The following is a 12,631-nucleotide window of genomic DNA, read 5'->3' as shown; positions in this document are numbered from 1 at the left end:
AGAAGTTACTATATACCCCTTTTCTGTCTACATGTGTATCTTTTTTTTATTTATAGCCATTAAATTAGAAAAATCAAATAAAAACAATCAACAGAATCAATCAAGAATGTGTAACAAGGAAAAACCGTGTGATCATCCTTTTCCGTATAATATTGGCGGAAATAAGAAAATTAACAGTGCATTAATAGTATCATATTCCATATATATACACTATGCACTCTCAGAATTCACGCCGTAAGATGAAATCAGGCATGTGCATGTGAGATTCAGACTCATGAGCACATGGAAGAACTCCTTTATTTCAAATTGAATTTATACATATACAGTCATTATATATGCCAAAATTTACAACAACAATATTGTCTTATGCAAAGCCAGTATGAATGACAGCTACACACACACACACACACACACACGTACAGACACTTGACCATATTTCCATATTTGTTGTTTTTCTTTCTTTCACTGCAAGCATGCATATAATTAAGGTTGTACATATTGTGTAAAAAAATTGACTAGGGGTATGTTCCACCATCAGTGTCATCTGCCAAACGGCCACGCTATAGTTCTTGGTGGAGAAGGAACATGTTATATATATAGCCACAAAAAAGTTGGTTACCTAGAATATAAGGTATATAGGATGCTATTGGTCATAATTTAATAGATTAGAGTTTGAATTTACTAATCACCCTAATTAGGTGGTGAGTGTTACTACAATTTTAAAAGCGTGTTACGTATTGTCAAGAGGAAATCATACAATTTTTTTTTTTAAATGCACATAACCGTATGAAGATTTATTGAAATGACGACATCATCTTGTAAAGGCTAAAGCTATGTTTTTGGTTGATAAATCAATGTCAGAAACAATTGTAACTTGTTTTTATTGAAATTACGAATGACTTCAATGTTATCTACTATCTAAAAAATATGGTTGTCTACATTTTTTTAATCTTGCACCTTTTTAAATTCAATCCCCTACTCGATGATTCCTGGATTCGCTCTGCATGCTGAACGTATGTTGGGAAAATTTTGATACGATCGACGAACAGGATCATCCAGCTAAGCCTCACAGAGAAGAGGGCAGTTGATCGTGCAACCCAAGTCCTAATTTTAACCTAATGAACGAGGACGCCAAAATTTATAAAAAAGGGTCAAAATTCAAAAGAGTGGCCTCGCACTTTCTCACTCGTTGGATTGGCTCCCGCTTCGGAAACAGCCACGGCACGCACGTCGCCACGTGGTAATTGAGATTGAGTCTTCGCTGTGAGTGTACCATATCTTGCCTATGAGTTGGGCCGTGGGCCGGCCCAAGCCGGCACGCACGGGACTCGTGTGCTCAGATGACGCATACACCATCATCATGAATGTCAGTCCATCACGTGCACATCCGACGGTTATGATACTCTGAATCATAACGGAAGATCTTTACCCGTACACTCAAATATCGTATACATCTGAATTATTTATTAATATAATTTTCTTTGTAAATTAAAATACGATAAAAAAAACTATTTAATCTTCTATTACAAAATTAATAGTCAATAAAGTAATTTCATAAAATCAAAATTTGCTTTTTTTTAATTAAAATCTCTCTTTCCATCCCCATGTTCTTTCTCATTTTTCCTTCCCATTTAAAAAATAAAATAAAAAATATTCACACACACAAAGTGTGTAGGCATATGCTAATTTTTATAAACATGTTTTATCTACCGGCTTCCATTCCAAATTATTTAGGCTTATTTTTAGTTATGCCCCTAGAACTTGATTTAATTTCACTTTGCTCCTTATAACTCAAAAGTCGTAATTTTACTTATTGAAACTCAAAATTCGCTCCACTTTGCCACTGTAACGATTTTATATTTTGCCTCGAAAACACAAAAGTCGACTCTATAAAACTCAAAATTCACTTCATAGTGCTTTTGATCTATTAATTTCTTATGTGAGTTTGATTAGATGCGTCAGACTAATCAAATTTTTTTATTTTTTTTTCATCTCTTCAATTTCTTTTAAACTTAATATTCTTTTATTGTTGAATGTTAATGCATTACAAATATTTATAATCAAATTTATTGCACATGTGCATAGTCTTATTGAGTATTCGGTCCCACATATATTTCACAGGGCGACCTATAAGTTTTAGGGGCAAAAGAGAGCCTATAAGTCAAAGTGAAGCGAATTTTGAGTTTCAATGAGTAAAGTCGTGACTTTTGAATTATACGAAGCAAAATGAGATCAAAATGGAGTTCTAAAAGACACAATTGAAAATAAGCAAATCATTTATCATGCTTTCCACCCGAAAAAATATAAAGCTATAATAAAATTCTTAATTTCTTAATTTTTATTCTTATGGAACAAATTCTTAATTAAATCATTGATGAATGAGAGATCTCTCGTGCATATATATGAACTCAAAAACTATGTATTTTGATTTATAGACGCAAAGGTTTGTGTTTAGTGTCAGTTTCAGGTGACAACGTTATTTTGCGTAGAGAGCACAGATTGAAAGCCCGTAAGTAATGTGTATATGTACAAATGTTAGAATCAAATTCGTCCACCGACATAAAAAGTGGTGATGCATAAATTCAAGTAACCTGTAAAAGAGCAAACAACCGTGAGCAAGCCAAAGACCGGGAGTGTATTGTCAAAGGCTCTCCAATGGTCAAGTTAGTAAGCAATATGAGACTCAAGCAGCAGGTAAGAATAAGTGCAATAATTGTTTTATTAGAGATGAACCATAGTAGTGTGTATTTATACCAGTCGAAGGATGACCTTTTAGGATAGTAGAATCCTTATTAAACTGAGAGACTCTCAGAGGATATATAGGGATAGATATTGCATCCTCTTAATAGTGTGATTACTTACGGCGCACGCCAATACTTAGATTGTAAGAACTCAAAGATTATAGGAAACCTGCTGATTCCTTGCTGAATTAGGTTTCCATATCTTGCAGAATAAGCATCAATCTCACTAAAGTCGTCAAACTTCGCCAATGATTCCTGAGCAGGATGATGGTGGCATCATTGCTCCGTTTATTCAGCTCTTCGGCGAACACTGTCAAGTCCATGACTCGACTTCTGAAGTATGCATATTTCGATCCGCCTCACTCTGGGGCTGATAAATCGTAGTCCCACACAAATATTTTATTATTTTCTTTAATGAAATAACATACAATGGAGTTCATGCACACTACTATACATTGTAAATTTGCCCCACTAAATTCTTTTGGAAAATAGACCGACCTATATAAGAAAAATGCTTAATTATAGTAATGATCTATGAATTTTACTTCTAATTTAATTTTAATCACGGAAATATTTGCGTATTTTGTATTTGTTAATATTGAGAAGTCGCACACAGAAAAATTATTTCTGTAAAGTTACCAATTAATAATCATCACTATCCATTTTAGGGTTGCGTTCTCATTAGCGTGACTTCCTTTCCTGCATGTATGATCGTGTAAAAAGGTCAAAAATTTTAAGCTAAAGCTTCATGGCAGTTGCACCAGTTACTCTGCAAGCAGTTTGTTTGGGTTAAAACTTAAACTTTGGGCTTAGAAGGGAGTTGGCCGAAAAAGAGAAGGAGAAGCCCGAAGCATAGCCCAAGTCTAGAAGGCAGAAAAGGCCTTTCCCAACTAGGTGCAGATCATTTGCACCACTTGCTCACCTACCCAAGGGCCAAGTGGTATAGACCAGCCATCTAATCAGCCTAAAAGTACTTTATGGTGGCAGTACAAGTAAATAGCTGATGAGTCACTATCCTTCAAACTGCATTCGGGCAAGATTGTTGCTACAGGATGCCAAGCCAAGGTGTCTATAAAAGGAGAAAGAAAAGTCAGAGTCAAGAACACTCAAACAAACAACAACAAGCACAAACTCTGCTCAAAGCCAGATTTGCCTTTAAAACGAAGCTGTAGTCAGCCCAAGCCTTCATTCCTTTCGGGATAAACCTTATTGTAATAACTCTGCTACCCTGTTCAACTCTTGTTGTAGTATCGATTTCTTTCTGTAAACTCACCTCCCAACCACTGTTCTAAGCTCCCAAATCTTTCTAATAAACCACAAAGATAGGAAGTTGCAAGACGATCAGCCTTACCCGACCCTCTTTGTTTTTGTCTTTTCATTCATTAGCCTAGCAATATGTTGTATACTACAAGTTGTATCCAAGTTATTTCTAGTAATATGGCTATTAAAAGACTCTCTCTCAGCATTTGAATCCGATTTGAATATGTCTTCACAGTTCAAGCCAGATCTAAGTTTTAAGCCCTCGGGCATATAAGATTTGATCACTCTAAAAAGTCTTTGGCCTCAAGGCATAAACAAGAACCTGATGTGGACTTAACCCATCCACGACAAGCTTTGATAACAAGAAGTCCGAAGTTACTTGAGGCGCAAGTAATCGACCTATCACTTAGTTTTATTTCTGTTATATTATGATTACCATATAACGTTCGAGTATGGGATGAATTCTGATGGGAAGCCTCAAGGCCTATTCAAGGCCCCACAAAGGCACCTATTTGGATTCATCCTATTTCTTGGGCGAGAATATTGAGTATAGAAGGAGTTCTGATGGGAAGCCTCAAGGCCTATTCAAGGCCCCACAAAGGCACCCATTTGGATTCATTCTGCTCTTTGGGCTCAGGTAATCAGAAGTATGATGGTTACAAGACTCATATAACCAAGAAAAGGAACCTATGTGTTCGAGTACTAAGTTAGTTATTTATGGGAAGCCTCAAGGCCTACACCTAAGGCCTCACAAAGGCACCTGTCAATAACTAATATAATCTCTCGAATATATACAATTAACTCAAACATCCGTTCTACATCTGCCATGCTGAAGATGGCAATGGCACGCCTGAACACTAAAAGTTAATCTTGATTGTGAGTCTCAAGGCCTACACCTAAGGCCCCACAAAGGCACCTTTCAAAGTTAACTCTGTCATTCTCTTTCAGCCTTGCCCGACAAGCCTTGCTCGACAGGTTTTGCCCGACAAGCCCGCCAGTAAAGCAGAAGCCCGACAGAAAGCATCAACCGGCGCCGACCTCTCGGGGAGCTGTGTGCTCGTCGGCCAGGAAGCATCCCCCACGGAAATTTCTGCCACGAACACAGTCATATGCCATGTGACCACACTACTGAGCCAAATTCTCACCTAAACATTTTCTTTATATGACCTTCATCACCTAGTAGAATTATCGACACTTCTTAGCAGGGATTTCGGTTCGCTCTACAAAAACCAAAATGATTTATCGTATATGGCTTTCGTATTCAACATGTTATATAATGAAACGAATATGTTGTAATTGAGAGTTAAAAATGAGTTTATTTGAGTTTTGCATACATGTAATTTGTGATTGAAAGTTCCATAAGTGAGCAGTGGCAATACTTAGAACCGGGCATGGTACTCTGTTTGTAGCTATGAGGTGAAAAGCGTATAGACAAATTATTGGTAAAGGAGATGTCCACATCCAAGTCGGTTTTGCAAGTTAGCAAGTGAGATATACCTCAAACCCCATGAAAGATAAGATTCTCTCACGTAAATAATCTTCCATTGTTAGAGTACTCAACATGGACCAATATTTAACAAACGTTCACGTTACTACGGTTTTATAATATAACATATCACATATCTCACTATTTTGGGTAGTGAGATTAAGTAAACTAATATATTATATATTGTAATATTAAATATGGTTACACACACAATAGTATATTTTGATGAATATACCCATGTTTACACACACACACACACACACACAATAGTATATTTATATTTTAATATTTTTAATCCCACAAATTATGTTTTTTTTTTATTTAAAATCTCATTTATATAAACAACTAAAATTTCTAATTTTTAATTTAAAAAATATAGTAATGTACGTAGAAATAAATTATCACATTAATTTTAATTACCTCGATCAAAAATTAAAAACCAACAAGACTTCAATAAAAAAATATTCATAATTAAGGACCACATCTCATATATATATATATATATATATGGGCTGAGTGTAGATTGATTTGAACATGATGGAAATAGTGTTGACCTTATCAAAATAGATATCGTCTCCAAATTAACTAGTTTAATTATTGTCAAACTTTTGGATGAGGTAGCTTAAAATTAATATGATCTTTACTTTCCTTAGTTACCTGCATGATATGAACTTATGATCTGTGTTTACTCTCATCTAATACCACTTGTAGTAATAGCATCTCCAAAGTAATAGTATCATAAAACTATTTTAGCTACTCAGATTAATTTTTATCTCTAACAACACTTTATATTTTAATTTTATCAAATTTTGAATATTTTATTATTAAAAAGTCAAACTCAACCCACTCATTTTCTAAAGCAACCTTCTCTTTATTCATTTTCACCTTGCTCAAGAGTCCACCCATGGACGGAGCCAATGAAGGTTATCTTCGAAGAAAATATATGTATCTAATATCCAACATACATTCATACCACTTGTACTCCATGTCAAATATTATATGAGTAAAAGTGCTCTTATTCTGTCATTCAAACTGAAAAACTCCTCTACTGCCTATCATGTATTAATATTGTATTAATATTTTTCTCACCACTTTTCACTTTCCACTACTATGCTGAAATTTTTGTAACATGGAATTGTATCATCATTTGAAAGCATCCCTATTATCATATTAAGTATCAGTCATACTATAATAAGGTTTTCTTAGTTGATTTTCGGGATGCCTCCACTAAAAGAAATTTCGGGACCACTGTTGAGTTTATTTATTTATTTTTTTTATACTCCTTTACAACATCTCTTGGAGGTTAATTTTTTTTTAATTTTTTACTCTTTAAAATAGAGATTTGATTGTTTTCAGCATCTCTTGGAGATGCTCTAAAGTTAATGGGAAATATTATATTACTCTACTTGAAATTTCGATATCTAGAGAGAGATATATATTTCTTAGATTACAATTAGCCATGTTCAAAGAAAATGCGAATATGTGTTCGATATTGTTATCTGTGTGTCATCATTACTGTTGATAGTTGATACTATGGATATCGTGAGGTTAAAGTTGTCAATATATGGCATATAATATATTGTTATTGTTCCGCAAGTGCGTTAACTGCGGCATAGAAAAACTGTATATATACACAGCTAATTAAACTGTTTTCTTCGATTCTACCCAGCTATACATGCATCATGCACTCAACTATTGCAGCATATGCTTTGCTGGATTGTATACAATTTAATATGATTGCTATATATAATCTAAAAAATATGCTTGTTCACTTCTTATAGCAAGTTTTAGGTCTTGGGAGCATTGGCCTGCAGTTGTAAACGCGGGATTAGGTACCGCTGTCGTACGTTTGTGTGCAAGCCATGAACCCATGACATTGTTTTTCTTCAACCTACACTGTTTTATGTTATGATCCATATTCATGCATAATGGCATAATTACCAATTTACCCATATGGATATGGAGAGGATAAGTGAATGGTTGATACCATTTCAACCCCGACCTTAACTTTTTCCACATAAAAGTAAATTTGTATATTAAAACTTTGGCCACTAGAACTACGATATAGTGATATTAGATATATACTTAAGGTTAATTTGGTTTGATTTAACCTATTCAAAACTTCCTAAAGCAAACCAAACCGACTACATGAATTTTATTATTTTGTGCCACTTGGATCTTCGTAGCTAGTCTTGTTAGATTGTTACTTTGATGGAATGTTGAATTTTTATTACAATGTTTGAGAATTGAAAGTTTTAGAATAAATGAATATGCAATGTTGGGTCGTTGAAATTTGTAATTAAGATTGTTAGGTTGATAGTTTTGGTTTCATAAGATTATAAGAAGTGAAAATACTTTATGTTTGTTTCGACCTTCACGTATAAATTTGTGTCGCATTCACATGGCTATAGAATTTGAAGTGTGTAAACGCAAGTTTTACACAATGAAACACAAAAAATGATTTAATTTTGATTAGCCTAAAAAATTAAAAAGAATCAAAATAAATAAAAAGGTACTGAATTTGGGGCTTGATTTCTTACCTCAATCTCGAATTAAACTAAACCAAACTGGATTATTCTTACTCCTAATTCAGATGACTAAAATAACAAAAGCGTGTAATTTTTGGTCTAAAAATTTAACATTGAATGCAAATTTTATGAAAGTGTGTTGATTTTGTGTGTCTAAATAACGTATTAAGTGATTCAGCCTTAATTTTTTGGTAAGAAAAAGTTTAGAGGGAGATTTGCTAATCTTAACACCAGCGTTAGAGCAAACTCACAACCTTAAGTCAGAAGGACTTACGCGTGACACTGAACTATCAGCTGCCATCGGTATGGATTTACGTAGGAAATTATAGATCGTGCGCTAATGAGAACTACTAGCAGAGGGGAGGGAACTTGATTGGAGGTTAACCACAAGTACATCATTACCAACTGAACCAACCCTTGTGGGCGTGATTCAACCTTAATTAACAAAACTACATGCATTGCAATTTTGCAATTGGCTAATTAGTTACTAGTTGAATGGAAAATGGGGATGTTTTTGGGCACGTCAAGTATGATAAAAAATTAAAATACATTATACAGGTTTACACATCTTCCACAAAACATAATATATAATATACTTATATACACATACAAAATTATTAAAAAATCCCAATTGGGAAATAGGGACCATTGAGTTCAATTAATTACTCTATTGACTCTTTAACATTTCGCCACAAGAGGATTCATCCAACCCCTCCCTCCCAAAGCCAGCCTTTTTTCTCCCCTCTCATTTCTTTTTTTTTTTCTTTCCAATTTGTCCTCCTGATTTAAATTAATTAACTATTAACACCCCTTCTAATATAAGCCTCACCTTCTCCATGATTTTAAACAAATTAATATATTTACACCAACTTCCTCAATCTCCCCATCTCTCCCAACTTCTCTCTCTCTCTCTCTAGGCATTTCCCATGGAGGAGGCTCAGACGCTAACCAAGAAGCATACTTTCTGCTCAAACTTTCCAGCAATCCACAGAGACTCACAGATAATATCAAAATCAAAGCCCAAAATCCGAATTATTCACATATTTGCCCCAGAGATCATCAAGACTGACGTGGCAAACTTCAGGGAGCTGGTTCAGAGACTCACTGGAAAACCATCGGAAAACGGCGGCTGCAGCAACAAGAGGAACATCAAGGAAAACCCAACAAGCATACCTAGCAAAGAAGAACCCAAACCCAGCAAAAAGAATGCATTGATCATGGCTGACAAGATGAGAGCTGGGTGCAGGGGATTTGTGGACCAATCGAGAGACAGGGTTAAGGGAGAAGAAGGGCTGATGTGGAATGCAGAAAACTCTGGTGGGTTTCTTGACAGATTTGCCGACTTGGAGGGGTTTATTCAGGAATTTGGTGGTGAATTTCCTTTGCTGCCCATTTTGGATGCTCCAAATTCTCACCTCCTGCATGGTTTTGAAGGAACCCAACTTGTCTAGAAGGTCAAACAATCAATATTTTCTGTGGAATTCTCACCCCAAAAAAATGAAAAAAAGATGTGTGGTTTTGATCAGAGTAGTCTGAAATATTTTGTTTAACTTTCTTGCGATTTTAGAGGGTTTTAAGGTTTAACTTAATTCTAGTGAAATTACTTTGTCTATCCATCTGTCTTTCAATTTTTCAATTTTTATGTTGCTTTCATCTCTCTCTATTTCTTGTGTAAATAACATTGCATTTGAGATATCATCTGTTTTTCTGCAGAGATATTTCCAGTTGCATTCCCTTTGGAAGAAGCAGAAAGTTATGATATTACTTAGAAATTATTTATTTGTTTTTGAGTTTTTGAATTGAATAATTAACATTTAGCTGTGGTTTTTTTATTTTATTTTTTTATTATTATTTTGTCTCGTTGTTTTTGGATGTGGGATTTGCTACTTGTCTTATGTATGTGGGACCACCTGTTCGTCTAGGTGGATGATTAGGGTTTGGGAAAACCAGAATTATTAAAAACAACGTGCTGAAAATTATAGGGATTGATAAATAAATGTATTACTTTTCTTGCAAGAGTATTGTTGCAATTAATTATTTTTTTCCTGATTAATTAGCACAAGCCGTCTCTTGGAAATTAAGTGCAGATATACTCCTAAGTTAACTTATGGTTAGTCCTTCGGAGAAACTTCTAATTTTTTTAGGTAACTTTAGCGAAAAGCTTCCGGTACTGTTCATTTTAACGAAAAATCACATTTTTATACTAAAAAGTCAATCCTGGTACTATTCACTTTACCCATTTTTTTGACCTTATAGTTAAAATTAAAAAATTTTAAGCTATTTTCATTAGTTTTCCTATTTTTTATAGCACAATATGAAATTCTCTTAAACTTTTCTTAATTAAACATTTTTATTTTTATTTTATGAACATATAATATTATCTACACTAAGAGAGAGGGAGTGAGCTTAGCCTCACTATGAGTTAGCAATAATATGGTTTAAATTTATCTTTTGCGAGAAGCGAACCTAAGATCTCTCACTTATAAGTGAAGAAGAATATCACTAAACCGTAGCATTAAGTGGTTGATTAAACATGGGGTGTGCTATCCACACACCCCTTTTTACTTCTCACACACCCTTGTTGATTTTTGTCCTTTGATTTTCTTCAATTCATCCGATCTAACGGCCGAAAATTAAAAAGATGTGTAAGAAGTAAAAAGTGGTGTGTGGATATCACACCCCTTAAACATTTGTTAGTTTCTAAATGTATATTAAAGTGCTTTCATTTTGATTAAAGGGCTTTTCAATTCATATTAAATTAATTTTTATGTCAAAAATTCCCTCAATAATATTAATTAATTAATTGCTATATTTATGGAATCTCATCCCTTCCTTAATTTAAAGATTCAACTATATCTGGTGGGTAAGTTTTTCAAATACATAATACATGGGTGTTCTTTTTTTTTTCCTGTTTTTTTTTCCAACTTGTACGGTTGGTTAATATTTTCTTTCAATTTAATTAGGTCGTGTTGATACGTTTTGATAATCTAATATATTAATTGGCATGTTTGCTTTTATACATATTGTTGATTGGTACGTTTAATTTCAACTTTGGTACGTTTGATTTTATACACGATTGTTGATCTGTACATTTATTTCCATTTTTGCTATGTTTTGTTTCAGACACAATTTTAATGGTTCGATTATATTGGTACATTTATATTTGTTTATGAATGATATATTTATATTGTTCTTAATCATGTTTTTTCTAGTGTGACTGAAAAAAAACTAGATTATAGGATGGTTAGTTTCACTAAATAAATAAATAGTTTTTTTTTTAACGTGAAAAATTTTAGAAAAAAAAAATATTATGAGACATGTGGCACCAAAATGATAGGAATTTTTTTACTTAAATCTTTAAAAGCAACTAATATGTAGTTTTAATAATTTAAAAATGAAGCGCTTATCTCTACTAATTAATAAAACACTCATTGTCAACCAAAATTCTATGAAATTACCAGTTTAACCCTCTAATTAAAACAAAACATGAATAATAAATATGGGGCAGAAATGTAATTTCACACAACCAAATTTTGCTGTATTTTTTTCAAAGTCTCACATACATGTAATCCTAATATATCTCTAATTAAAAATATAAAATAAATAAAAAAGCTTCCCACTCCCACATTCTCTATCACTCTCTTCCTCTCTCCTTCTATTTCAAAAAATAAAAATAAAAAATTTTCACACACACTTTGTATGTGCCCATATGCTAGTATAAATTAGTGTAAGAGTAGTGTTGAATGATTATTTATGTTTTATGTCTATTTTGTAACACTATTGCATATAATATCTCATGTGTACAGACAATATATGTTTATATGTATGTGGTAATATATTGATATATCAAGCTACTCTTTGTCAACAATGTCCTTATTTTACAAAGGGGCTTCCTTCTTACGGTTACTCCAGACTAAAGTTCTTAGATGGGGACCATTTATATTTTAGGTTCTATTTTAAAGGTCGTTCTTACAAATCATTAATATCTTATATGGTTTGATTGTCTATAAATGTAAAAACAACACACTTGGTTAAATAAAGTTAAAATGAAAATGCAAATAGTCAAATGGCTAAACAAGTAAATCACGACAAGTGATCCTGTGCTGCGCACAGCAGCTCCCTAAAAAAAACGAGAGGTTTTGGGTTTAATATTTTGTAAGTTGTGAATCTGCTTGATCGTGGTCATGACTAGGATGCTATGCCCAACTGGTCTCCTGTGGGTCTAGAATAGGTGAATAACCGTAGTTCGCCACTAGTTGTCCCCCTTTAAAATAAAAAGTTAAACGAAAGTACTCACATAACTGGTTTTGTGCATGAATAATCTTTGAAAGAGAGCGAATCATTAAATTACACCCCTAGAATAAATACCAGTTTGTACCATCACCAAGAGCTACCTGCAAAATTACTTCTTAAATTATAAGGAAAAAACAAACCCAATTTTAAGTTTATATTAAGAGTTGTAATTTATTACTATTGGTTAGTGGTATTCCTCTTTATTTGTAAGTGAAAGGTTTTAGGTTCGATTCTTACCAAAAATGAATTTGAACCATATTATTGTTAGCCTATTGTGAGTTTAAGCCCACCGTCTCTCTTTTAGTGTATATGAAATTGTTTGT

The 12,631-nt window shown here is 33.5% G+C and overlaps 1 protein-coding gene across 1 annotated transcript; it reads left to right on the top strand.

Moving 5' to 3' along the window:
• The first annotated feature begins 8,747 nt into the window (after nt 1-8,747).
• On the top strand, nt 8,748-9,794 carry LOC103454259 (VQ motif-containing protein 17). The gene has a single exon (XM_008393853.4). It carries the CDS (start codon nt 8,942-8,944, stop codon nt 9,464-9,466), a length of 525 nt encoding a protein of 174 aa, XP_008392075.1. The 5' UTR covers nt 8,748-8,941; the 3' UTR covers nt 9,467-9,794.
• Nucleotides 9,795-12,631: the final 2,837 nt, after the last annotated feature.

This window comes from Malus domestica, chromosome 14, assembly GCF_042453785.1.
Source record: "Malus domestica chromosome 14, GDT2T_hap1".
NCBI classification, from domain to species: Eukaryota; Viridiplantae; Streptophyta; class Magnoliopsida; order Rosales; family Rosaceae; genus Malus; species Malus domestica.
Note: the sequence above shows the minus strand (reverse complement) of the source record. Positions and strands in the feature narration are given on the sequence as shown.

Coding starts and splice junctions, on each gene's coding strand:
- LOC103454259 (XM_008393853.4), top strand. CDS start 8,942: ATGGAGGAGGCTCAGACGCTAACCAAGAAGCATACTTTCTGCTCAAAC.